Genomic DNA, 27,970 nt, shown 5'->3' on the forward strand with positions numbered 1-27,970 from the left:
TCTGTTGCTCACATTCGTTTATTATTTTAAAACACTGACAAAACACATCACACCATCATCTATATATATAAATTTACTTTTGTACCACTATAAATTTATATATATAGAGCCTTTAAATCTCTGTACATTCAGGACACACAGTTCCAGAATAGCTGCACTGGCTAGAACAGAAGGATTTTCATTATGAAAACACACAGAGGAGGCGCTGATATCAAAAACACAGAAAAAAAAGAAATTAAGAAAGAGTGCAAAATTAATGAAAGTGCAAAAAAGCTTTTGTTATCATAATCACACTCCCTTCACAATATGGTCCCCATTCCCCCCTCCAAGGACGAGCAAGCCTCAGGCCCCAGAAGGAAGGGCTGAGCTGGAAGAAAGGAGCCAAGCTGCAGCCCTCCTGTCTTTTCCTCTCTGCATCGAGAGCACTCCTGGAGGATGAGGAGTGAGGAACCCGAGTGGAAAAGTCACATCCCTCTCCTGGCTCCCTCCTCCAACACCCTCATTGCACCCACGGGCCCAGATGTGCCCCTGTGGGCAACAGCTGCCCTAGGCCCCCAGCCCTCCTAGACCATTTGGAGGGTGCTTTTCTCTTCTGAAAGTGCTTGTGATCACCATGGAAAGCAGCAGAGGAAGCTGAGGGCAGGCAGCTGTGCTCTGGTGGGGCAGGCAGGGCTGCCCTCCCTGCTGAGCTCCAGGCTGGCTGCTCTCATGGAAATGGAGACCTTGGCTCGCACTGTCCCAGTGCTCCCAGTCCCCATAAGGAGGAGGAAACAGTTTCCCAAGAGGCTCCAACTGCTTCCATGCACCCAGAGTCAGCCACAGACCAGCCCCCCCAGAAGACACCCCATAGCTGAGGCTGGAGCACGCAGTGGGACTTCTCCCGTGGCTCCAGCTAAGCCCTGCCAACATCAGCTGCAGGGGCGGTAATGGCAGAAAGAGAATTGGGGACCTCCACTCAGAAAAACATTTGACTTGAAGAATTCTTCATTGACTTAGAAATGCTGGCTGCAGTCACATCTCTCGAAAAGGCCCCAGAGGGGAGTCTTGGGCCACACCCAGGCCACTGTCCTCTCTGGCTTCTTAGTGACGTGGCAGTGAACACCCCTGAACTGGTCAGGCAACAGGGGAAGGACAGAAAACTTTGGCGCTTCTGCCTTCATCACAGCTGTCCTTGACAGTCCCTGAGGGGAGACTCCCACTCAGTGCTCTGTGGGGATGGAGGACCTACCAAGGCCAGGGGTGCAGCAAACCTTCCTTCTCTCGGCCTCCCTGCTGGGACCAGGGAAAACTGCTCACAGAAGACACATCACACGAGACCCTGGGATGGGCGTCTGCTGCCTCCACAGCCCCAGAGACCCCCACCCTAAAACAGCAACACACCAACAGCAGGGGAATGGCATCATGGTACTCCCACAATCACCCATCCACACATACACGATGCTTTGGGTTTGGTTTTAAAGGACACAGAAGGTTATAAGTTTTAACAGTAAATAGCCCTTGACCACCTACAAACCCTGTAACTCCCTCACCCAGACACATCCAGCAGCTTTGTACCCCAACAGGTACATCAGCCTGAGAGGCTGAGGAAGTGATGCTCAATTCAGCAGGTGTGTGACACAGCCTCCCTTCTCCCATCACCCTTCCAGGGAGACTGGTGCTCCTGACAGCTGCTCCCAGCACAGAGCTCAGACCCAGTGGGGACCTGGGCTCCAGCTCTGCAGCCAGAGCCCTCAGACAAGGGAAGCCCCCTGGCAGTCTGGTCCAGGTCATGTCTTTTTAAGAGGGAAGTGAGGAGAGCCCAGGGCAGGCGGTGCCGTGGCTGGCACAGTGTGTGCCTGGTGCCCGGGCAGGGCACGGCCTGGCTGCACCCAACAGCAGAGCAAGAGCCAGTGGTGCTGGTTGTGCCCAGCCCTGGGGGGCAGCCAGGGCTTGGCTCATGGCTCCTCTTCCCCTCCAGCAGCGTCTTGAGCTCCTTACCACCTCTGCTCTCCCAGGCACCCCTATGAGACACAAGGCTCTTCCTCCTTCACAGTAGTTTCAGATTTGATGCCTGGGTAGTAGTTCCTCTCCCAGCGCCCTGGGATGGTGCTCAGTCCCTTCCCCAGCAGGAAGAATGACTTCAGATGTGGTAATACAGCAGATAAGAACAAGATGCTTTCCTAAGATGGGTCCTTGCAAGCTCAAGGGTTGTGTCCAGTGTGAGGGAGCCTTTTCATTCCAGATCCCACTTGGAAAAGTTCTCAGCACCGTTCACAGCCTGGGCTGAAGGTCCCAGGGCTCCTCCTCTTCTCCCCCAGCACACAGTGGCCCAAAAAGAGACTCTCCATCAGCTGAAGAGACCAACGTCCACACCACTTCCTGCAGATGAAGGGTGACTCGGGGAGTGACTCTGGGACCCAGGGACACAGCTTTTCATTCCCAATCCCTCTCTCCACAGCTGGCCACACTCCAGTACTTGAAGAGATGCAAGGACATAAAAAAGGAGAGGGAAAGCTGCCTAAATCAAACCCAAGCAATGAAAGAACAAAGACATGGACAAGTTGCAAGTCCTGTGGGAAGAGCAAGTGGCAGACGTTTCAAGAACAGGTCAAACATGACCCCAAATACTCAATAACAGAGTCAAAATGCTACATTTTCATGGGAAGCCTCAAACAGGTTGACCCAGATGTGACAGTGGCTCCCAAAGCAGTGCTGCTCCAGGACACATTGCTGGTGCACTTGCTCACATCACTGCATCTCTGTCTTTGGGCACTGGGAAAGGGAGGAAATTGTTTTACTGGTATGTCATTGTCGGGAATGGGAAAGGAAGCGGACCTAGGACTGGGTCCCTGGGCAGGTGGCCATCCTCCAGCACTGCACAGCCACCTCCTGCTCCAACAGCTCCCACATCAGGTGTGCCAGGGTGATGGACCCTGGAGAGCAGTGTGGGGACTGCCATGAGGCACAGGGACCTATCAGAAGCTACTGGGACTCTGCCAGGACCCCCAGGAATGTTGGCTTTTCTGGCTCAGCAGCCCTTTGGTCCCTCCTCCATTACAAGGGACAGCATTACTTGAGCATTCCCAAGCTGCCTGCGGCCCTGTTGGAAAGGTGCCATGTTCTGAAAAGGACAGAAACAAAACAGCTGTGTGCTGGATTTCTTTTAGCTCTGCAGGTAAGGGATCCAGGGACAGCAGAAGATCCTGATCTTCAGACAAAACCAGGGTGCCCTGTGAGGGCAAAGAGGGGGGAGTAGGCAGCTTGGCAGAATTGACTCAGCCAACTCAGGAACGCCTTCAGAAGCAACTGTGGATCTGCCTATTGGAGCAATGGATGCCTCTTATCCTTGGCAGCTGTCTCCACCCTAGAGAGGGCCTTGATCATAATACAAGGACCAAAGAGGGCCCAAGCTTCCTTAATAGCTGCAAGGGGAACAAGCTATCCAAGCATCCTTTCTCCCAGAGAAGAGCTGGACAAAACAGTCTGAAGCGCAAGAAGAAATGGAGCCTTTTCTGCACCCAGCCAGCCCTGCCCTGGCAGGGCCCTGGGGCTGCTGCATTCCAGGAAAGAGGAATAAAGCACAGGTGCTGGTCGTGGGCAGAGCAGCAGCCAGGACAGCTGCTCCCTGATGAGGAAGAGGTGGCCACTGGTTTGCAGTGCAGTGCAGGGGCAAAGCAGTCATCAACTGGTCTTACAAAGGGGAAGTCAAAAGAATTCAGAGGAAAAGGTAAAATGAGCAGAAGCTCCTCAAGAACATCCCTTGGAAATGGTGTTAGCACAAGTACCCCCAGAGGATCACACAGAGGGAAAAACCCCAAATCTCTCTCAGCTGCTGAGCAAAGGCAAGAGCAGCCTTTAAGTGGGTGTGAGCATGGATGCAGACAGTCAGCCCCTTCCCCTGCCTGGGTGACTCAAGTAGGTGTCAGCCCCTCACTGTGACACCCTCCACAGTGCTCCCCTGGCCCTCAGCACCCCTGACCCGGGGCAGGCACAGCAGGACGTGGGGGCAGCTGTGGTGCTAAGATGGGCCAGTGCCATGTCCACCCTCCTTCCCTGCAACTGCCCCCGAGGCCTGGGGCCAGCCTGGGCCCAGCGCTGCAGAGGGCAGCATGGAAGGAAGAGGATGGGACACGGACTGGTGGGAGAGTGGGTATGTGGCATCTGGGAGGACACAAGCAGGATGTGACAAGCTGCAGTTGGCTGGGGGAACCTCTGTCCTGACCAGCCAGTTTGGCAGCACCAGTGATGAGGGAGGGTCCCGGCTGGGCCAAGAGAAGTCACTTTAAGGTGTCATCAGCGTTCTTGAACATGAGGATGGCATTGTAGATCTTGAGGGCCGGGCCCAGCTTGACACTCATAATCTTGACGATGTCAGCCTGCGTCAGCAAGAGGAACGCCTCGCCATCGATCATCTGGGGAGGAGAGCAGGACAAAGGCACTCACTGCAAACCTGGGCTGGCACTCCTGGAGACAGGTGAGACCAGCACAACCCGAGCAGAAGTCACAGACTACCCCAGACAGCAGGGCAGGGGCCACCCACAGCGCTCCCACACTGCCCCAGGGAAACCCCAGCTGGCAGCTCATGTGCCCAGGAACGGGGCAGAGGGGCAAAGGCCCTTCCAGGGCCCATCCCAGGAGCTCACACTGCAGCCAGGTTGGGATTCTGTGCTGGAGCCCCACGGGCACAGCACAGAGCCCCACATCCTGCTCTGGGCAAGCAGCCATCCATTCCCTGCTCCAGGGACCAGCACCCATGGATACTGCCCTGGCTCAGCTTCGCCTGCCTGAGCATCCTTAAAGCACAGGGGCCATTCCAGGACAGGCTGTGACAGTGGCTGTACCCAGAGTGCCCAGGATCAGCCCCGGGTGTCAGAGCCACCCCAACCCCCATCACAGAGGGTCCAAAAACGCCGACCCTGACGGGCAGCAGTGCCACCCGACTGCTCTGCTGGTGAGGGGCAGAGGGGGAAAGATGAAAGGGTGAGGAGGAGCAGCTCCCCTCAGGAAGCAATGGTGCTCTTAAGGCTGCAGCACCATCCTCCTCCTGCCCCGCATCCACATCCCCTCAGAGGGTCCCTCTGTCCCCCACGCTGAGGGAACAGGACAGCACAGCTCCCTGGGGGTCAGCAGCTGCCCTCCTGCCCTGTACAGGCACAGCCAGATGGCTGCACACTCCCATGCAGTGGGGCTGCAGGGCAGGATGTGCCCTCAGCATCCAGCAGCAAAACACTGCAGGAAGGCCACTGGCCAATTTCTCCCGGCCCTGGTGGCAAACAGCTGTTTGTCCTTGACCACCTGCTCTCATCCCCCAGCCCTTCTCACCTCATCCTTGAAGAGCTTGGCTTGGTCCTCACAACCCGTCAGAGTCTGGACAAAGCTAAAAACCTTGGAATAAATGGGAGAAATGTCAAGACAGAGAAATGTTTCTGGCTGGAGACCCCCCTGAACCCACATCCTCACATTTTAAGCCCTGCAAGGTGCCACGGGGCTCTTGGGGAAGAGGCTGCAGTTGCTTTGCCCTCCCATGCCAGAGCCCACCACTGGCCCCGGGCACAGGCACTGGTCTGTAGGGGACCCAAGGAGAGACATCAGGGGATCATTCAGGTTCTCAGAGCCCTCTGAGATCATCGAGGCCAACCACTGACCAGCACTGCCAAGGCCACCATTCACTAAGCCATGTTCCCAGGAGCCACATCCACACGCCTTTTGAACACTTCCAGGGATGGTGACTCCACCACTGCCCTGGGCAGCCTGTGCCAGTTCCCAGGAGCAGGCAGGGACTGCTGGGCTGGTGCCAGAGCTCCTCCACCTGCTCAGGCCTAAACAAGGGTCACCATGGCTGCCCAAGAAAGTGAACAAAGGTGACGTGTCCAGCAGACTCCTCCTTGCTAGCCCAGGGACGTGGCTGCTGAAGTTCCTGGTGCATGTGCCACGGTGCTGCACAGCCAGGCAGGGTGCTCCCAGCCACGCCAGCACATCAGGGGCCAGCACGGAGCCATCCAAAGCACCTCACCTCATCAATGGTCCACTTGGCCACCGTGGCTGCTGTGATGCCAGCCACCCCCGGCAGCAGCTTGCAGTGCTGCTCCCAGCACAGGGACAGGGAGCGGTCGGGGTGGGCAGACAGGGCGGACATGAAGAGTGACTGGTGCATATTGTCTGAAGAAATAGCTGAGGATAAAGCACAACACGTGATACAAGGTAAAGGATGAGAACCTCCCATGCAGCTGTCAAGAGCTAATGGCTGTCCCTTGAGTCAACAGGGTGTCAGTGTATCCAAGTGTTCACTTAGGTGGGATTAGGGATGCTGGGGAAAGAATTGAGACAAGCTTGGCTTTGCCTTGTTCTCATGACCTTTAATCATTCATTTTCCACTCACCCCCAGCAGTGGGGTAGGTGGCAGGATAGCCCATGGTGAAAGGGGTGCTGGGTGCAATACACATCAGGCATCTGCTTCCGTCAGGCATCAGAACTAAATGCCAAGCCAAGTGTCCAGCATCAGTATCCGTGTGGCAGCAATAATTTGGCACTTCACAACCACACTGAAATTTAGGGGCACCACTTCCCACTATCCCTGTCTGAAGAGGACAAAGCACCACAGAAAACACACTGCCATAGACAGGATCCTAATTCCATGGCCTAAAGCACTCAAAGATTCCCAGCCACAACTCCAGAGCCAAACTGAGGGAGCTTTGTGAGCCCTGGCACAAGGCTGGGACATCCCTTACCAACGGTCTGTTCTGGCAGCTGACCACTGCCGCCAGCACCCCCACCCAGCTCAGCTCCGGCAGCCTTGCCCTGCAATGACACCATGGCAGAGGATGGCACTTACTCTGGAAGTCTTCCTGCTGGATCTTCCGGTACTTTGGAGGTCTCCCTCTAAAGAGACAGGAAGACTGATGTCCAGCTGGGCTGGGACTGGCCCCAGGGCCCTCCCCCCAGCACCCAGAGCAATGCCTCGCCTCGGCAGTGGGAGCGGGGACCCCTTGGACCCCGACCCAAAGGGTTGACAGCCAAAGTCAGAAACCGTGGGAAGAAAAGGGGAGAGAGGTGCCCGGCAGAGCTGGCAGGACCAAGGCCAAGGAGCCTCTGCAGCCTGGTGTCCCCTGCCAGGGTGGGCAGTGGTGGCACAGGGGCCCTCCCCGCACGCTGGCCGTGCCCCTACCTCCCGTGGTGCCGAGATTTCTTTCGCTGAGGGAAACCCATCGGGCTCCTCTTGCGAGTCGAGGCCTCGGTGTCAGACAAGTCGGCCTTCAGCCTGCCCTGGTTCTTCTCTGCCAGCGGGCACCCTGAGAGGCAGTAATGGGCTGTGAACCTCCCCGTCACATGGCCTGACCCATCGCAGCCCGGTGTGGGGCACTTCCTAGAGAACAGAGGGGACACAAGTGTTGGGCCCAGCTTTGAGCAGCATGGGGGGACGAGCCAGCAGGGCCACTCTTCTGTCCCTGAGCACGGGCAGCCACTGCCCTGGCCATAGAAGGCAGAGGAAAGATGAGCTGAGCGAATTCCCAAGGCCAGGCTGCAGGGGGCAGGGGCAGGGCACAGTCAGTCCCTCCAGGTACAAACCCTGGCCCTCTGGCATCCCTGCAACCCTGGGCAAGGCACCAGTGTGCTGATCAAGCAGCTCATCGGGGCTCCCAGAGTCTCCATCTTCCCTTGCCCCCACAGGCATCCAGCCCAGGCTCAGAGTGAGCAGTGAGTGCGTGCCAGGAGCGTGTCCAGCAGAGAAACCCCCAGGAGTCAGACCTGCCCTCCCCATCCTTATGGGCGCTCCACCATACTGGCTCCTTCTGACACCAGCCTAGAGCTGGGCTTGGCACTAGACCCAGCCTGATTTCCCCTGGAAAAGGTCCCTCAAGTGACTGCCTGAGCTGGAAACATGCACTGCTCCTTCTTGGGACTTCCTAGCTCAAAGCCTGACAGGGAAAGGCATCCAAAGAGGGATGGGGGGGAACAGCATCCTCAGAGCTGGTGCCAGTGAACAGCATCTGCACTGTCCTCTCCGGAGCCCACAGGTGCCCGTGGTAGGTGGACACACGGGACACCTTCAGGGGCTCTGAGGCTGCAGGACAGGCACAGGAGGGGCTCACAGGGGTTACTCCAGCTGAGGTCCTGGTGCTGCCCTAGGACCTGGCCCGGGGGAGCAGGGGGCAGAGCCAGGTTCGGGGTGAGTGCAGGGAAGGGCTGGATGCTGGCGGGAGTAGCAGGTGAGGAGGAGCAGAGGAAGAGCTGGCCCAGCTCGGCAGGGAAGAAGCTGTGCCCCTCCAGGCCATGCCAGGGAGCTCACCTGTGGTGAAAGCTGTACTTGGAGCTCTTGGAGTGAGGGATGCTCTTGCAGCCCAGGCTTGGGCATCCCCCATGGGCAGAGGAGGCTGGTTCCTTTGGCCCTGCAGCCAGAGGAGAGGAACAGGAGGAAGGCTGTCAAGGCTGCAAGCCCAGGCAGAGCCAGGGCTCTGGGGTCCCTGTCTGCACCAAACAGGGAGGGCTTTTCCAACTGACAAATCCATGGAGTGGCCTCTCCTCCCCGCCCATTCTCAGCCAGAACCTGCCCTCCCATTTCTGTGCCAGGAGAAGGTGGCAGTGACAGAGGTGCCTGGCGTGCTCGTGCCCTGTGGGGAGGAGCTGACACAGGTACAGCACTTACTGAGAGGAGGCTGCAATGGGTGTCCCGTTTTTGAGCACCAGCCCATGGGATGGATATCTGGATGATCTGCATCAATCCAGAAATCATACACGTGGCTCCAGCCATCAAAATGGACCTGAGGAAGCAAGTAGAGGGGTCACTGTTCAAATGCCAGCACACCTCTCTGAGGAGCTCTGGAGCCCTCCAAGTTGAGAGCAAGCAGCAGGGTAGAGGTGAAAGTGAGTACAAGGCTGGAGGCAGGCACTGGGACCTGCCCACCTGTGCACACTGTGCTTCTGCAGAGCACTGCCAGTGAGCTGGGAAGGGCAGGAGTGAGCCAGCACAGTACCTGGACACAGGCTCAGCACTGATGCTTCAGCACCCACCTTTATCCTGTGATCTTCCACGTCCTCCACACTGGCCACTCGGATGAAGGAAGGAGTCCTCCTATCCACTGCCTCCAGCTTCATGTTGACCAGGAAGCCGTGGGGCGGGCGCTGGAAGAGCCCAGTCAGGGGGAGCAGGGCCCTGCTTCAGGCTCCTGCCCCGTCAGCAGCTTTCCCAGCACTGAGTCCTCCTTAAGCCCAGCTCCCAGCCCTGGCCTGGCCAGGGAAGAGCCATCCCAGCTCACAGTGGCAACAGGAGAAAGCGGGAACCAGCTCCCTGCATTGGAGCTGTCTTTAACAAGATGTGCCCCAGGGAAGGAGGTCTATAAGAGACATATTTTGGGGATCTATATTGCAACCACGCTTGGCTGAACACAGCTGCTGGTGGTGCAGTTTGAGACAAAAACTAATCAAGAGAACCTAAATTATTTCCCATCACTCAGCTCCTGTTTAGCTGAGGGCACAGTCATACTCCTCTTTTTATCTCAATTTTGAGCTATTTGCCCAGGATGGCCCTGACTTCTGAACCCTGAAGGTAGATCCAAAGCCTAGACCTGTGGCAGGAGAATACAGAACATCACTGGACTTGTCACAAAAGCAAAGACCTGACAATGAAGAAAACCCAAATTCCTGCCCAGGTGGGGTGGAGCAGATGATGTGACACTCACCACTTTAAAGGCCCAAGCTGGGACAGCAGATGCTCCAGTTTCTTTCAAGTACTTTTCCCAGGTGAAGTTGTCGGGATCAGGATAATCTGCAAGGGGGAAGATGCAGAAGGTGAGACATGCCTGCAGGAAGTCAGAACGTACCCCGGAATGCCCAACTGCCTTCAAGGGCCAATCAAGTCTGTGCCAGGCAAACAGGAACCTGAGAGACACCAACAAGTGCTGCTGTTTTCTCATGGACCATGAAACCCACAGGACAAGGAAGCAGAAACTGGCTGTGCACAGACAGCTGGGGTCCTTCTCATATCTCTGAGTGGAGACTTGGCCCAACACAAGCACCATGCTGCACCTGAACATGTGTACACGAGCCTTGGCAGGAGGTTTGTGCCCCCAGGACCCCCACACCACCCTAGGAAGCCTGTTCCCAAGGGGATGCACTCCCAGGCTGCACCTGACTGATCCTGACCCACCTTGAGGAGGTGTGAGGGGTTTGCCGTGCTCATGACACCATCCAACAGGGTGGATGTATGGACTGCTGGGGTCACACCTAGAAAACATACCCAGGCTCTTACACAGGGCCCTCTGTGGGTGTCTCCCCACCACTGGTCCCCCAAGAGCCTCTGTGCACTTACCAGTAGTCATAAGTGTCATCCCAGTTGTCAAAGTGCACCAGAAAGCGATTGTCCACCACGTCAGTCACTGTGGCAACACAGATCAGGGAAGGGTTCATGCGGTCTACGGCTTCCAGCTTCATGCCCACCTTGAAGCCTGGGGAAGCCTCCTGCTGGCAGGAGAGAGGGGCAGGGCTTTTTCAGAGCTGCAGCTCCAGCTCCCTCCTCACCACTTCTTATGCCTGCTGCAAGGAGGCACCTGCCCAAACCCTCCCCAAACCAGACCTACTCTGACCTCCAGACAGGCCTGGGACCACTCACTCCCAGATGGGCAGTGTGCTGTTGTGCAAGGAAAAGAGGAAGGAGGCAAGTAACTCAGCTGGGCCACACAAAGAAAGAGGAAAAGTGATCTTCAGACCCTCAGGACCTTCTATAAGCAGCAAATTTCAAGAGAAAAAAATCCCTCCAGCTGACACTAGTTCTGATTTTGTCTGTTTGTGGTCACAGTCAACAGTGACCAATGCCTCAGGCATGGCAGAAGAAGCTGGGATGGGGCCTTTCTCCCTTCTTTGCCTTTATTTCTTGGATCCAGATTCTGTGCAAAACACTGCATCGCACACAATGGTGGGGTTGTTGCAGCAATGAACAGCAGGGTTTAGACACAATAAATAACTTGGGGAGGCTGATTTGCCAGCAGGATGAGTTTTATCTGCAGCTGACAAAGGAATGATCAGCATTTTCATTCTCCTATATTCCCACTTTCCTTACCCAAGCTTCCATAGGAAAAAATAGGCAGACATAGAAACAACAAAGATACAAAACAGAAACGAAGGAATTATACTTATGAAACATTAAGTGATGTATTTTTAGCCAAATAATTGTTGAGAGTAGTAGTTGCTTCCCCTCACCAGTACTCCTGTAACAGATTTAATTGTCCACGAGATCAACCTGGATGAAACAGAATCAGACCAGCACCAATTCTGGGCACATCAAATGAGTGTCCAAGCTACAGATCCTGATCAGCAAAGCGTGCCACACGCTCCTGGCTCTTGAGCACTGTGGGCTTGAGGGGTGTGGGATGGACAAAGCAAAGCCCAGCACTGGTGGAAGCATTTTGCTCAGCTGGAGGGGAAGAGTCACACCTGAACCTGTAGGCTCTGGCAGGAAGGAAATGCTGCTACTCACAGTGTTTCGGACCATGAAGAGGTGCTTAGGAGCTGCCTGAGCCTTTGTTAACTTCAGGTAGTTTGTCCAGCTGAATTCTTCTTCCTTATAACCTATAACCCCTCAGGAAGAGAAATGAGAGCTGTGAGGGTGAGCCTAGCCACCCCTGGCCCACTGTCATCCTGCCAGCATACCCTGCTGCAGGCAGACAGGATCTACAGCAGCCCTGGGATGCCCAAAGCCCATGGCCAAGGGCTGATGGATGGTTTTGAAGGGATGTTAGGAAACATAAGCAGTGGAGTGGAAATCCAGAGCACACCTCTTCCTCCTCTGGCCCTGCCTACCCTGGGGCACAGCTGGTGGCACTGCGAGATCCAGAGCAACGGGGCTTTGCCCCAGAATGTGAGCCAGCAGAGATGGGTGCCTGAAATGTTGTCGTGTGGAACTCCCCCAGTACAGCAGCATCCCTCCCTTGCCCCATGGAGCCACCCTGTCCCCACATCAAGCTCTACATCTGGCCCACTCTTCATCCCCCTCCTTCAGCAGGACCCACCACCTGAGATGAATTAACTGCTTACCTTTGGGGGGCTGGAGTTTGTGCCCTGTCTCCTCAAACCAGCCAGCAGGGTGGATGTCAGGGGAGTCAGCATTCAGCCAGAAGTCATGGCACTCAGAGTAGCCATCGAAGTGGAGACGCATCCGGTAACCACACACCTGCCAGCAGGGAGGGACGAGAAGGAAAGGGCCGTGGAGACCTGCTGCTGTACCTGCCTGAGCATCACACCCTCGCCCCCGCCACACACCAGCTCAGCATGGGTCACTTTGGGAAGCCAAAAGTCAACCACGGGCCAGTGCCCAAACTGAGAGGCACAAACCAGTCCCAAAGGGTGTCCAGCACGGAACAAGGTCAGTGCAAAGCCACCACATGCCAGCCCAAAGAAAGGATGTTCAGGCTGGTGCATTAAAGCCATGGTGGGGCATCATGCTGGATCCAGCAAGTGCAAAGACTTCCTTTTCTGCAGCCCAGAAAGATGCTGGTGCAAGGATTTTGGCTAAATGCCACCCTGGCTGCCTGGGGAGCTCTGCGAGGCAAGGCTGGTTCAGCTGCCATGTGGCTGAGTGGAAAGTGGACCTGCATGGACACAAGGAAGAGAAGTGGGATGCCTCCACACCCTGCATCTGAAAGGCTCAGACCTGTCTTAAGGACATAAGGTGTTGCCATCTCCACAATCCCTGCCCTGTGCTGTGTCAGGGTGATGGAAAGACCAACACAGCTCCACAGTGCTGTGTCCTGGCCTTCCAAGCTGCCAGGGAGCTCCCTGTTTGTTTGTCTGAGGTGCTGAAGCAGCAGCTCACCTTCTGCAGTGACAGGCCCTGTCTCCTCCAGGAGCCAGCTGGCAGCACCTCCCCTGCCCCAGAGCCTCTGGCTGAGCAGGAGCCAGGAGGAACCAAGGAACAGGGGCACTGGAGGCTCCTTACCTCAGCCACTGTCAGGATGAAGTACATGGATGGGTGCTGTGGGTCGATCCCCTCCAGCTTCATCCCCACTTTAAAGCCATTCTTGTGCTGGGAAGCTACTTGGTACTGGAAACAAAAATTAAACTACAATGTAAAACCAACACAGGGAGTTGGGTCTAGAACCCACCAGGGGAGCAACCACCAGGCAATGGGAACTGCTGGGACCAAGAGACTGTGGGCCACAGGTTATGTTGTCATCCAAATTTTAATTTTTTCCCATTGAAAAAACCCAGTATTTCACCTCCTTATGGATTTACATCTCTTGCCATTGGCAAGATAAGGTGTCCCTGGGGTAAAAGTTGCAGCTGGGGGAGCGGGGCACAGGCCTGACTTGTTTGCAGCACGGCCTCAGGAGAGCCCACCTGGCTTCCAGGAAGAGCTGGAAAGGCTCCACCACCCTGCCAGAGTCACAGCAGTGTCCTAGGCAAAGGTGGGGTGTTTGGGCTGGGGGCCAGGCCCCTGCTGGGGAGTAGAACTCTGGGCAAATCAAAACTGGAGGCTGCCCAGTCACTTCCAGCTGACAATGAGCTTGGCTATAGCTCAGAGTCCCGCAAAACAGGGAAGCAAGGAAGAGAGGAGAAGGAGGAGGGGTGGGAAAAAAAAAAGGGAAAGAAAAGAGAAGATGAAAGTGGGAAAAAGACAGGAAAATCCCAACTCACATCCTGGAAGAGATCTAAAGGGGCAGCGACAGCTTTCTGCTCCTCCAAGTAGGACGCCCAAGACCAGCCTTCTTTCTTCTCCTCACTGGCACCTGAGCGCAGCACAAACGCACACAAACGCTGCTGAGGGGCCGCTCCAGCCCTGCCCCACTCTCACACAGGGTCCTGCAAAGCTCAGCACCATCCTACCAGAGCCCTTTCTCCAGTAAACCTGGCCAGCTGCACAACGAGGGGCAGAGCCAGGAGCCCCCATGACCCAAATGTCTGGAGCCACTTCCTAGTAAGGCACCTGGGCCGGTGGAAGGTGTCCCTGCCCATGACAGAGGGTGGAACCAGATGGGTTTTAAGGTTCCCTCCAACCAGTCTGGGATTCCAGGGAGTGTGAGGGTAGAGCTATCAGGACACCTCTGCAACCAGACCCTCCTCCAGCCAGAACATCTGCTATGTCCACGCAGGATGGATTTGGGGCAGCCAGCAGGATCCATGCAGAGGTCTGGGAATCATTCCCAGCTGCAAGGGGCTCCTAGACAGTCAAAGCAGCAGCAGGTTCACATCCCAGCTCTGCCATTCTCTGCTCTGAGAAAGCCACCTGAGCTCCCGTGGCACAGCAAAGCCACTCTGATGCCCTAGAGATATATTTGCCCATATGACAAAGAAGACAACATTGTCTCTTCATAGGCAGGGAGGTGACCCTTCACGCCTTTGAGAAGGCCATAAAGGCTTTGTCCAAGACCTATGAGACACAACCCAAGTCTCTTGCTCTCCAGCTTTTTTGTTTCCCTAATTTGCAGCAGCTGAAGGGACTCCAGGGGTGCTATGCCTATTCCACTGCTGAGGAATTCCCAGCCACAACATCAGCCATGGCAGGCAGCCTCAGGTAGGACAGGCCACAAATGCAGGGGGAAAATAGACCAACTCCTTCCTCCCATGGGCTTAGGGGAAGAGGAAATGGAGAAAAACCAGAAACTTAGGGAAGAAATTAAAGCTGAACTTCAGTGAGCAAGGTGACTAACCTTGCTTTGTTGACACTTCAGAATGAAGAACACTTTCACTATTCATTAGGACATAGAAAAAGTGCCAGGCATGGCTGAGGAATCTGTGAGTACAAGTTCTGCACCTCTGGGGCAAATACACCAAGAGTCAGAGCATACACTGACTGCTGCACTGAGACATCCAGGTGTGAATTTTGTTTGCTGAAGTACTTCTAAAACAAGAGAAAATAAAATGCTGAAGTAACAAAGCTCATCACTGCTTACTTGTATGCAGCAGGGAAGGTTACATGCTCAGGGCTCAGAGTGAGAACCAGGTATGAGATCTGAGATTCCTTTTAAATGGTGGCTAACTCAGTGTAACATCAGGGGTTAATGACACCTGGCCCCTGCCACTGTCCCTGCACTTGGCTATGGAGAGGAGTATGAAGTTGGAACAGTTTAATTTTAAAATAATCTGAGTATGAGCTTCAGTACTCAAAGACGAAAGATTTCCCATAAATGTTTATTTTCAGTATTTCCCAAAGTTTTCCTTGACACTGCAGGGAAAAAACCAACCAAGCAAACACTGCATCCCACAGCTTGTCTCCTTTCCCTCCATGTCGACAGCTCTGCTTTTGAGACCTCTGATACAGTCCTGGAATAGATCCCCACGTGATGAGACAACCCCAAATCACATGGCTTCAGTGGCACTGCACCTACAGGAGCAGCTCCCAAACCTGTGAGCTCCTGGTGCCACAAGGGAAGCTCCCTATTAGGCCATCCCAAGGGAGGGCAAAGCCACACGTGGTGCAGTCCTGCTCTTGCTCAGGACAGTGTCCCTGGGAGCAAACACAGTGTCCATGAGCCAGTAACAAACTGAGCTCCCGAGGGGAGGGACAGGAAGCTCTGCCCAGCACGGGCCAGTGCCGTGCCTGTAAGGGTGCCCTCTTCCCATGGAGAGAAAGAGAGGAAAGGAGAGAAACAGAAAGAGACAGAGAGAGCAGGATCAAGCAAGCAGAGGAGCTCACAAGCCTTCAGGACCACATGCCAGCGCATTGCAGTGGGTGTTTAACCCTGCAGGAGCACCAAAAGGGTCCAGCCCTGCAGTGGGACCCCCCAAGCCCAGCAGGAGTGCTCACCCCACTGCCCACCCTGCCCTCCATACCGTGCTGGCTCCCGTTCCACGCCTCAGCCTCCAGATTGCTCATGGCAGAGTCTTCCACAGAGCTTTTCCTCTCTTCCTGCTTCTCCTCCTAGACATGAGAGCAGACAAAACAGAACCCAGGTCCACACAGAGGTTTTTGGCGGTGTGTTGTACCCTCACACTGGTGTCCAGGGCCATAGTGCACCTCCACGAAGTCCATGGTTTGACCAGTGCCTGGTCCAGAAATGGGCTGCCAGAGAATCTGGTGATGGGAGCCTGCAGGGACTTGGTAGCAATCACACCTAGACTGGACCTGCTACAGTCAGGGCTGGCAAGCAGAGCTTCCTTGCCCGGTCAGTCTCTCCCTTCCCCAGGACACACAGCACACAGACAGACATGCCCCTACTTCAACCCTTATTTTGGTAGCCCAGACTCAAGAGAGCAGAAGAGAGTGCTCAGTGCCCAGCCCAGTCTGGACAGTCTGGCACTGTCCGGGCCTCAGTGCTCTACATGCCAAACAACCAGCCCAGAGCTAGGAGCCCTCATCTCCACACATTCAAATCTTATTGGCATTTTGGCCAACCTGTTCCCTGTTTGACCTGCAGCTGACAGAGCCCTGAGCAGCACGATAAGATCTGTGCACCCAGGACTGGCCTCCAGCCCCGGGACACTGGCTGCACACACCCCCTCCCTGTCTTTGTCCTACCATTTGCTCAGATTCATATTCTTCCTCCGAGGGGCTCTGATAGTCCTTCCTCTTTCGTTTCTTCACAGGCTTGAGGATTTCAGTGGCATTGGTGCTGCTGGCAGAATTTTCCACGATGACAGACCTGCACAGAGGGAGGGCCAAGCACTGCAGCCAGTGCAGCACAGTGACACTGCCTGGGGTGACAGTAGGGGAGGGCCTGCTGGACAACCACCGTCCCCCCATTTCTTACTCACACATGCCTCCACCACTCCTGATGGATGTATGCACACAAGTTACCAAGAGTTAGAGCCAGGGACAGGCCAGAGTCACCCTCACACACTTGGGTGTCAGAAACCTGAACCCAGGGATGGATCAAAAGGGATCTAGTTCAGTAGCAGGGCTCTAAGCTGCACCAGAGATGCTGGAACACAAGTCCTGAGAGTCACACACTGGTCAGGAGTAGGGCTGGAAATGCCCCTGGGACCTGTGACCTGTGGCCTTCTACTGCTGTTCAGCCTGGATGCCCCCACTGCAGCAACCTCCTACTCCAGCAGATATGTGTTTACGAGGCCACAAATTGCGCAGGAGCTGCTGTGCTTCCTGCTGTTCCCTTGGGAAGTTTTCCTTCCCCCAGCCTCCTCCAGAAACAAGCAGCACACATCGGACCCCCAGCACCAGCCAGAGGCAGCTGCACTCACATCCCTTGCTGGAGCACGTGGAGCAGGACAGGGAGGGAGGGCAGAGGGATGGATCCGGCTCTGCGGGGCGCAGACTCCCCTTCCTTTACCTCTCTTTGAACTGCTGGTGGCAGTGCTCGCTGCAGAAGCCCCTGCCCTCCCGGGCCCCGTCCCACACGTGTCTGCGGCCGCAGGTATCGCAGTGGCACAGCCCTTCTGCTGCGGGCAGCGTGGGCTGCTCCGGCACGTCTGCGGCAGAGAGGAGGGGCAGTGAGGCACAAGGAAGGACAGCAGACACAGGAGACATTTGCCTCGCCCACGGAGACACCAGACAGCAACTGCTGGATGGTGCTACCCACCCCACAAGTGCCACCACGGTGCCCTTACCCTGAGCCACAGTAGGATTGTCTCTGCTGGGGGGTGTCCCCTCGGAGTCCCCATCTTCCTCTCTGTGACCCTCCTTCACAGCTTCCACAGGAGGCATCTTATCAGCGCTCACCACCTTCAGCGTCCCGTACTCATTTATCCGGAACTGTATCATTGAACAAAGAACAAGGGAAGGGTTAAACAGGACAGACATAGAACTGGGCGGTTGGTCTGAAAGTGAGGGACATGGTTTGGTCATCAGTGTGTCTGACAAGAGGACAACTCTTCTGAGGACAGAGGTGAGCACAGCACCCAGGCCATGTGAAGGTGCCCTGCCTGCAGCCTGTGCTGAGCACTCAGGTGACACCATCACCAGCTGGAGCTGGCAGGTGGGTGGCTGGAGGATGAAGTGTCCTGAGGCTGAGCAGCAGCTGAGAAATGGGTGCATTTTCTGCAAGCTGTCATGTACCCCTGAGGCTGCCAGACGAGCACAAGCAGCATCCCAGGGTGAGGGCAGGAGCTTGGGCAGTGCCAAGTCCACAGCACAGTTGGGAAGGGAAGATGTCCTGCACAGCACGTGGCACCCCTGTGCCTCCTTGTGCAGGGCAGAGCTGCTGCAGCCCCCCAGGCACCTCTGTCAGCTCTGTGCTAAGCTCCCCGGATGGCAGGGCAATAGGGATGGGGCAGGAGAAGTGCTGGAGCAGCTGAGGGATCCTTCAGCTGGGGTGCAGGGAGGCCACGGCACATCCTGGTGCTCCCTGCTTAGCACAGGCTGAGGGATTTACAAGCACAAGCAGCTGCGGGGAGAGGCAGAGGGGTCAAACCCAATGGCCCAGGGCTACACTTACCCGCAGGTTACTCCCAGGCAAAGTTGCCACCCCATCTTTCCACTCCAGCACACGGACTGTGCTGCAGGTCTGCACGCCGCTGATCTGGGGAATGACAGCAGCTGTGATGGGCTCATTCCCTGCTCCCCTCTCTGGCCTCTCAGCCCCTGTGCTTCTCTGGGGCTCCCGGGGGAATCGCTGGATTTCTAAGGTGCTCGTGGGAAGGTTGATGGCAGTGGCGTTTGCTTGAGAAGGGAAGAAAGGAGACAAACAACCAGAGGCATACACAGAACACTTCACTGATGCAAACAAGGCTAAAAGGGAGTCCACAATCCCAGAGGACAGGCCTCCCAGGTGAGGGCTCTGCTGTGGGCCAAAGCACAAAGCAAGCAGAGTGACGCAAAAAATCTGCATCCAGCAATGGCTCATGCTGGGGGGTGGCACCAACACTATCCACATTCAAGGGCTTCTACTTCAGCCTGATCTCAGACTGTTCCTGTGCCCAGGGTACCCTGGTGTGACAGGAGTTTGCAACTTCCAGTTTCGTTACATTTCAAAGAAACACACTGTGCAGCCGAGGGCCTCTCTGCGGTGAGAAATGAGGTGCCAGGAAAAATTGGGAGATCTGCTTCTAGAGAACACCCCTGATCTCACCTAACACACAACCATGCTTTGCTCAAACACCTCCTCAATGACACCAGCCAGCTGCACTCAAAGTTGTCCCAATTTTCAAGAAGGGTAAGAAGGACAACCCTGATAATTATGGGCCTGTCAGTCTCACTACAGTGCTCGGTAAAATTATGGAGAAGGTTATTCTGGGAGTTACTGAAAAACACTGGAGAGACAATGCAGTCGTTGGTCACGGCCAACACAGGTTCCCAAAGGAAGTCCTGGTTAACCAACTGAATTTCCCTTTACGGAGAGGCCACCCCACTAAGCTGACCAAGCAAAGCCAATAGATGTGGGTTTTTAGGATTTCAGCAAAGCCTTGATACTGCCTCTCACAGTATCCTTCTGGACAAAGTGTCCAGTACAGAGCTCATCCAGCCTGTTGTCCGTTGGGTGAACAACTGGATGATGGCTCTCCTACAGATGGGCTCAAAGCCTTACAGGAACTGGGTGCACATCAGGCTGGTGGCCATCACCAGTGGGGCTCCCCAGGGTTTAGGGCCAGTGCTTCTAAATTTTTCATAAATTATCTGGATGAAGGAATTCAATTTCCGTTAAGTAAGTTATCAATGACACTTAATTAGGAGGAGCTGTGGACACCCTTGAGGGTAGAGAGGTCTTACACAGAGATCTGGATAGGCCAGAGAGTTGGGCAATCCAATCACCGTGTGCATGGAGCAAGAGTAAGACCCGGATTCTGCACCTGGGAGGGGATAATCCTGAAGAATTGTATGACTTGGGGAACAAGACTGGAGAGCTGTCCTGAGGAAGGGGCTCAGGGACTTTGGCCTGAGGGCAAGTGGAACAGGAGCCAGCAGTGCCTTGGCAGCCCCAAGGGCCAGCCCTGCCCCAGGGGACATCAGGGGGGTGACTGTCCCGCTCTGCTCTGCACTGGGGCAGCCTCACCTCCAGTGCTGGGGACAGTTTGGGCCCCTCAGCACACAAAGGACTTCTGAGGGCTGCAGCTGTGCCCAGAGGAGGGGACCAGGATGGGGAAAGGTCCCGAGGGAAAGACTTGCCAGGAGCAGCTGAGGCCACTCGGCTCGTTCAGCTGGGAGGAGAGAAGGCTGAGGGGTGACCACATTGCTGTCTGCAGCTTCCTCCCCAGGGACAGGTGCTGATCTCCCCCTTCCGGGACCAGCAAGGGGACCGGGGGAGATGGAACAGAGCTGCCTCAGGGGAAGCTCAGATGGGACACTGGGAAAAAGCTCCTCACCCAGAGGCTGCTCAGTGCCTGGAACAGGCTCCCCAGGGAAGCGGTCACAGCACCAAGTTCAGGGAGTGTCTGGACAAGACTCAGTCCCTGTGGTTTAATTTTAGGTGGTCCTGCCAGGAGCAGGGTTTTGGACTCAGTGATCCTTATGGATCCCTTCCAGCTTGAGTTGTTCTGGGTTTCCATGCTAATGCAGCAGCCCAGGAGCCCACAGCCCTGCAGAGCAGGCACTCAGCACACTGTGCTGCTCTGGCTCAGGGCCCCTCACATCAGGGCTTCAGTTTAAAGCTCGGGAAGATCTGATTGACCACAAACAGTCCAAATGATGTGGGATAGCCACAGAGAACTTCCAAGATGGCAACAGCAGCTTGGCTTTGCCTCCCAAGGTTTGGGAGGAGCACAGCTACACAAGGAGCGTGGGCTATGAAGGCTGGGGAGGCAGCAGTTGGAGGGGACTGCCCCACATACCTGGTATGATGAAGGCAGTGGTGGGCAGGTGGGTGCTCTGCACAGTGCTCTCGGTGGTGACCACGTGGACACTGACCTCCCCAGCAGCACTGCCCTTGGTGCTCCTCACCACCTCCATCTCCCCCCTGCTGTCCATCACCTTGCCTGGGCACACAGCGAGGCCCTGCAGGGCAGCAGGGAAGAAATCAAGTTGGGTACCAGTATAAAGACGACAAAGGAGCGAGAAAGTGACTGCACAGGATGGTCTCTCCCAGCAGAAACCCCTGCAAGATGTATTAAAGGTCCACTGAAACCACATGAAGGTCACAGCTGGCACCAACACAACCCATGAAAGCCCCTGTTGTGAGGTCCCAGCTCAGAGCCTGAAAATGCTGAGGGTTTTTCCTCACCTGGCACCACCATAAGATGGTACAAGCACGACAGATCCACCACGACAGATCCAAGCTGCTCCTGGCTCCCACAGGGGCCTACAGTGCTCCAACAGACTGTGACTGAGGTCTGCAAATCCCACCGTGGAGCAGGCAGAGCTCCTTGCAGGTCCCCTTCCAGTTCTTCCGTTGGAGTGTCACCCTTGATCTTCTAACTGGCTGCAAGAGAGAATTTCACAAGTGACCGGAGTTACTGGGGGTGTGAGTGGGGAGAACTCGATGTCCCCTGTACGCCATCTGAGTTTCTCACTAGACTGGTGATGCTCAACCTGTCTATCCATGAATCTCAAGGAGGAAGCAGAGTCAGGGCCTCCAGGGCATGACTGGCCCTCACTGACTGTGACCAGCCGCCCACCCTTGGGCCCAGGGGCTCCCCATTGCAGCAGCACCCTCTCCAAAGCACCTGCTGCCAGGATGGGGGCAGGGCTACAAAGAGGACCATGGGGTCCTGTCTTGGCCCCTTCTGATGCGATTTGAATTTGAAAGGGAAGACATCCATGTGGAAAACAGGATACTCATTTCGGTGAAGCAGGGTTAGCTAAGAATTGGGCTACAAAGGATAGTCTGGAATTTTAAAACCTGAGACATTCAGATAAAGGTGTTACAACCAGAGGGCACAGAGTGGGATGGTGTGATCACATTGAGGGGAAGATCCACTCCCAGTTCTGTCAGGTTTGTGACCAGAAACACCTGATACTCAACTGGCAAACAGCACGGACCTTTCAAGCTCTCCAGGTGCAGAAAAGCAACGTTAAGCGTCAGGCCAACTGAAGGAACTAATCTGGACACCAGACTCCAAGTGAAAGCCAAACTGAATTTAGCAGCCAACCTCCTTCAGTGCTTCCCAATATCCAGTAGGAATCTATCTGCTTTTTTTGGCACTTAAATCCAGTCAATCTTTAATTCACCATTGGGTCAAATATTTCAATATATCAAGGACAATTCCTTATTTTGTGGGAACTTTAGCCTTTTTTAAAAAATCCAACAGAACCTGGGACTGGGAATGCCTAGAAAGGAAGAGAAATAACTAGATCCAATGCTCAGGTTTGTGATGCTCCACCCGAATTTCTCACAGTCTCTGATGTAAACACAAAAGCAAATATTTGCACAGGAAATGCCAAGCAGTAGTCAACATTATGCTTTAATTTTGGATGCCAGGAGCAGGGAATTGGACTTGATGGTCCTTATGTGTCCCTTCCAGCTTGAGATATTCTGTGATTGTGGTTCACTCTCCAAATCCTTGCGGGGCTAGGCTGATGCTGTGGACACTGGTTCTCCTGTGAGTTCAGGGTGAGCAGAATGAATTTGGATTACAGACTGTGGTGCTGGTCTTTAAATTGGAAAAGCTAAATAACGGAGATTTAGACCTTAACCTCCAGAAAACCCCTCCTCCAGCACCCTCCTGGGAAAGGCCTCACTGCAGCCAAGGGCACGTCCCAGCACTGGGGCAGCCGAGCTCAGAGGGTTGGGAGCCCTCTAAGAGGCAGAGGAGCCCATCCAGCCCATGGCCCTGCCCTACTGTTGGACTCAGTGATCTTACAGGTCCTCTGCAACCTTAACAGTGCCATCATTCTACCACAAACTGTGCTTCCTGTTCCCCTCATCCATCCCTCAGCAGCAGTGTGAGTGCTTTCCCCAGCACCTCTGGCAGGAGCAACTTCTGTCTTGCTGGTGGAAACCTTTCCCTACCTCTTTGTCCCAGCTCCTGCCCTCTGAGCACACATGGAGTACAAATGCTATTCCAAGCCTGAAATTATTCCAAGGCCACACATGAGCAGCAAGAACACTGTTAGTGTGAACTTACAGGCACACTCTCACCACAGCTGAAAGTCAGCGGCTCCCAGGGCTCTCCCACCTCTTGTCAGGGGCTTCCCTGGTGTCAGACAACAATTTACTACCAGCACTGCTCACATCAACCATAGCACACACTGTTAAACTCTTAACTCGGGATTCCTGGGATAACCCCCACAGCCCCTGGACCACGGGGCTCCACAGATGTGGGCATGACAAAATACCTGGGCTGCAGAGCTCCATCCCCACCTGGAGGACTGAGAATCGGGATTGGAGATGTTGTGTGCAGCTCACAGTTTTTAAAATCCCGGTATAAAACCCCTGGAAAACATGTATAAACCCACTGGAAAACATCTATAAAACCTGCTGTGAAGTATCTCAGGTCAGGAGTGCCACATGAGGAAAAGGGGCTCAGCCACAGCTGTGACCTGCCCTAGCATCACTGTCACAGCAGGAGAAAGGCACCTTGGAAAACCCTCCCCGGGGGCAGAAAAAATGTCATGGAGGGGATGCCCACAGCTCAGAGAACTCTGGGGGCATCAGCCCCTGGAGCCAGAGCCCAGGCAGGTACCACTGCCCCAGAGATCCCTTCAGGAGCTCTCCTGCAAGCCCTGGAGTCACCCATATTATGACAGGATAATTCAGGACCCTTGGGAGGCCTGTAATTCACCCTTCTGCTCCCAGCAAGTTGGGATCACACCAGGTTGCTCAGGGCTTTACCCAGCCTGGTCTTTATCCAGCCTGGTCTTTATCCAGCCTACCAGGATGAAAACTTGCAAATTAGCACAACAATTAGTAAACCAAACTCACACTTTTCCTTGGATGTTAGGAAAAGGTTTTAACCCCGGAGTGTGGTCAGGCATTGAACAGGCTCCCCAAGACTTGGAGAGCTCCAGGAGCATTTGGACAATGCTCTCAGGCACAGGGTGGGATTGCTGGGGTGCCTGTGCAGGGCCAAGAGTTGGACCAGGATCCTCGTGCTCAGGATATTCTATGATTTGTTCTGCTGATTGCCCTAGATACTGAACAAAAGCTTTATTTACCTTTTTTGTTTAGTTTTGTTTTTTAGCTGTTGTTTAGCTTTTGGTTTACACATGTCCCAGTGACATCTGATAAAGCTCTGCCCACCCAGACAAACCAGAATCAGGCTGCTCAGCAGCATTCAAACCCCCCTCCACCCCTCCCCAGCCAGCTTTTAAAAGAGCAACAGTGGAGCTGCAGCTGTTTTGGCCTTAACAGTGAGGCCCTGAGCTCTCCATTTTTCTTGGTATTGGGTACAACTCCCCATCGTACAGAGGGTGCAGCTGAGCCCCACTCCTCAGGCAGCTGTCCTTCCATTCCACAAGGACTCCTCACATCCACTCCTCACTTCTGCCTTCTGCTGAGGGGCAGCCAAGGATACCTGTCTGGAAAAGCCAGGAAGGAGGAAAGCCACCCCAAGGAACCCTAGCTGCACACACATACATGTGGTCCCTCCAGAGAACACCACAATGTGCTGGCTGGAAGGTGGAATTTTTCCAGACAATTCTCATCTGGTAGTGCTCTGCTCCCTCCTGCTTTGCTCCTGGAATCCTGTGCTGTGTAAGGGTAGGGCTGTGCACAAGGTGTCTATCTGCAGCCAGACCCCACCAGTCTACTCCAACCACTTCTGGCAGCAGGATCGGTGTCTCTGAACAGTGATCTCTGCCAGAGACAAACCTTCAGGTTCAGGAAACAAAGCACCAACACAGAGAAGGGGTCCCTGCACGGGCCCTCACCCAGCACAGAGCACAGCCCGACCACCCTGAGCACCTGAGCGCTGCGGACACCCACCTGTGCACACAGCGGCCACAAAACACACACTTTAGGGCAGCCAGGATCACCGGCTCTGCTGCCCACAGAGGTTTAGCTCCTCCAACGGGGATCACTGGGTGTTGGCACAGCCACGTTCCGGAGCAGTGACCCTGGGGCTTGCAGAGCATCTCCAGGGCTGTACACAGGAGCCTCCAGCTCTGTCACAGCCTCACACACACCCTCACAGTCACCCTCTCAGCAAAGCACGGCAGAGGCAGGGAATGATCCACTCCTTGGGAAGAGGAGGGACATGCTGCACGCAACAGGCCACACAGGAGCGTGGAGAAAAGCAGCTCCCAGCATGGAGCCGCTGCACAGCCCCGAGAGTGCTTTACAAAGCACAATCTGCTCAAAAGAGGTGTTTCTGTTCATCACAAAATTGGCTTAAAGTTGTCGAATTCAAACAATATTGATGGGTATTCATTTTGTGGCTTCTCAGAATTTTAAATATTCCTAAAACCTGCACCGGTACATGCTGGGGGCCGCCCAGCTGGGAGGAAAGGTCCTGCTGGGCACCAGGATGCCCATGGGCCAGCAGTGTGCTCCTGCAGCAACGCAGAACAGAGCCCTGGGCTGCACTGGGAGCTGTGACTCGGCTGGTGAAGGGAGGGGATCCTTCCCCTCTGCTCCCCACCAGTGAGGCCAGCCCTGGGGTGCTGGGCCCAGAGCTGGGCTGCCCAGTAGAGGAGACAGGGACAGACTGGACAGAGGCCAGCACAGGGCCATGAAGGTGATGGGGGGACTGGAGCATCTCTGCCATGAGGAGAGGCTGAGAGAGCTGGGACTGCCCAGCCTGGAGCAGAGCAGGCTCAGGGCATCTCACCCCTGGGGTGGCTCTGATGGAGCAGGGGCTGGGCAAGGTGACCTCCAGAGGTGCCTCCAGCCTCACCCAGCCTGAAATTCTATAATTTTTTTTTTCAGGAATTTTCTTAGCCGTAACAGAGAACTTCCCCATCCTTGCCATCAGCTGAGATAGGGACTTTTAATTAACTCCAGTGGCAAAATTGAGCCTTTAAGAAAGACAACCAGCTGGATAATGCTAAAACTGCAAGTGGCACACCAGAGCCCTGCAGGGCTGAGAGCTGCTCCCTTGACTCTTCCCATCTTCTGGCATTGCCCAGGGCAGGTGTTTAGGAGACTAATGGCACTGCAGAAAATACTTGCTCTGTATACACACAGGAACACTCAGGAACACCCTTGGCACAGGCAGGTGGCCCAGTGGAGAAGGACAATCACACACTTCTTCCCTTCCAAATCTGACTGCTGCTCCAAAGCCAGGAGCAAATGCCTCCTCTGGGAGAAACCAGGGGCCACAAAGTCCTGCTCCTGGGTTCTTGTGCAGCATGAGGTTTGGAGTGGGCCATGGTAGTTATCAACACCTCAAAACCACATGAAATGTCCTTCTGTGCAGTAAGAAGCTGTTCACGTTACACATTTCAAAAGAGCAAATAGATTCAGTGAAAATGGAGATCAGAGGGAGAAGGGCAATAAAGCAGCAAGCCGCCTTCAGCTTTAGGTTCACACACAGACGACAAAGCAGAGACACTCAGGCTGGGTGTCACCTGCCGTCCCCAGGAGTTTCACTCTCACCAGGACCAGATCTTAGGCTTGTGGATCAGCTTAGACCCACAGGTGGGGAGGACGAGCACGTGCCAGAAATCCCATGTGCCATCCCAAAGGGGTCAAGGTGTCACCATCCAAGTTGAGAGCCAAGCCCAGCAGGCAGCCTGAAGCCCGGGCACTTCTGAGGGGCACGATCCCCACCTCCCACTGACCCCTGAGAGCTCCAGTCCTGCTCATCATCCAGACCTGCACAGTTCCGATGTTTTTCCACACATAAACATATGGAAACCTCTAAAAAGGATGGATGCCTGACCTCAAAACACTTCCAACTGTCCAGTGTTTTATTTTCTTTTATAAGTAGTAAAGAAATCAATCCAGGACCTGTCCTGGACCATGTGGAACACCCTGTCCACAGCCCAGGCTGTTTGTGCACTGCTAGGCTGGACCAAAGCCCTCCACGCTGCAGGGCCCCGTGCAGGGCTGCAGCGGTGTCACTGCAGGCTCCGGGACAGCACCTGCTCACCCGGTGTTTGAGAAACACCCCAAGAAACACGGCCGAGCGTCCCTCGTGCAAGGCGCTCCCAACCTCGGCGCGTCCCGGAGCGGCTCCCTGGGGGCAGCCGGGGCAGCCGAGTCCCTGCGGACGGGGCCGGGCAGCGCCTCGCAGCTCGCAGCGCCGGCGGGACGCCAGCCTGGCCCGGGCCGGCAGCGCGGCGATGTCCGGGGGCAGCGCGGCGATGTCCGGGGGCAGCGCGGCGATGTCCGGGGGCAGCGCGGCTGCGGCGGCCCGGGCAGAGGCGGCGAGGCGCTCCCGCCGTCCCGGCCCCGCCGCCCCCGGGACGGCCCCGGCCCCTCGGCGGCTCGGCCCCGCCGCGGGCACGGGGGTGTCGGCGCTTTTCTCCCACCGGCGCCGGGCCCAGCCCCGCTCGCCCGGCCGGGGCCTCGCCCGTGCGGGCGCCGGGATGCGGCGATGCCGGGCGGGGACGCGGCGAGCCCGGGCCGGCGCGGCCCGGCCGCGCTCCTTACCTGCACCCGGGCGGGCGCTGCTCCGAGCCCCGGCGGCGCTGCCCGGCCCGGCCCGGCCCGGGGTGCGGGGGGCGCGGAGCGGGAGGGGCGCGGGGCCGGTCCGAGTGTGCGCGGGGAGCGCGGGGAGGGGGCGGCTCAGCCGCGCCGTCGCCGTGGAAACGCGCGGGGCCGCATCCGCAGGGCCGCGCTCAGCCCCGCCGCAGCTTTTCGGGGGGATGCGGGGAAAGGGGGCGTCGTCATGGCAACGCCGGCAGCCCCCCGGACCGGCCGGGCATCCCTGGGCAGCGGGGCCAGGGTTAGACGGGACGGGGCAGCACAGAGCCACAGCGTGCTGCTCACTAAGGCGCGGGTGATGTGGATGGGCTGGAGCCCCTCTGCTCTGGAGCCAGGCTGGGAGAGCTGGGGGTGTTCGCCTGGAGAAGAGAAGGCTCCAGGGAGAGCTCAGAGCCCCTCCCAGTGCCTAAAGGGGCTCCAGGAGAGCTGGAGAGGGACTTGGGACAAGGGATGGACACAGGGAATGGCTTCCCACTGCCAGAGGGCAGGGATAGATGGGATAGTGGGAAGGAATTGTTCCCTGTGAGGGTGGGGAGGCTCTGGCACAGGGTGCCCAGAGAAGCTGTGGCTGCCCCTGGATCCCTGGCAGTGTCCAAAGCCAGGCTGGATGGGGCTTGGAGCAAACTGGGATAGTGGAAGGTGTCCCT

At 55.8% G+C, this 27,970-nt stretch overlaps 1 protein-coding gene across 2 annotated transcripts; it reads right to left on the reverse strand.

The window, feature by feature from the left end:
• Window positions 1-27,330, reverse strand: L3MBTL1 (L3MBTL histone methyl-lysine binding protein 1). 2 transcript variants are annotated; one of them, XM_066199216.1, is made up of 23 exons: window positions 27,270-27,330; window positions 21,018-21,215; window positions 20,629-20,791; window positions 18,300-18,523; window positions 17,473-17,617; window positions 17,196-17,334; window positions 16,427-16,550; window positions 15,742-15,829; window positions 13,606-13,697; window positions 12,908-13,012; window positions 12,007-12,142; window positions 11,450-11,541; window positions 10,286-10,434; window positions 10,124-10,200; window positions 9,657-9,742; window positions 8,989-9,099; window positions 8,624-8,738; window positions 8,267-8,366; window positions 7,145-7,342; window positions 6,812-6,858; window positions 5,993-6,150; window positions 5,302-5,364; window positions 1-4,391 (listed from the first exon to the last, which is right to left on the reverse strand). In XM_066199216.1, exons 3-23 carry the CDS (start codon window positions 20,762-20,764, stop codon window positions 4,257-4,259), a joined length of 2,520 nt encoding a protein of 839 aa, XP_066055313.1. In that variant the 5' UTR covers window positions 20,765-20,791; window positions 21,018-21,215; window positions 27,270-27,330; the 3' UTR covers window positions 1-4,256. The 2 variants fall into 2 exon arrangements, with proteins under 2 accessions (XP_066055313.1, XP_066055312.1); XM_066199215.1 differs by having other exon boundaries at window positions 11,450-11,550.
• Window positions 27,331-27,970: the final 640 nt, after the last annotated feature.

This window comes from Chamaea fasciata, unplaced genomic scaffold (genome assembly GCF_029207755.1).
Source record: "Chamaea fasciata isolate MVZ Bird 193981 ecotype frontalis unplaced genomic scaffold, bChaFas1.0.hap1 SCAF_17, whole genome shotgun sequence".
NCBI classification, from domain to species: domain Eukaryota; kingdom Metazoa; phylum Chordata; class Aves; order Passeriformes; family Sylviidae; genus Chamaea; species Chamaea fasciata.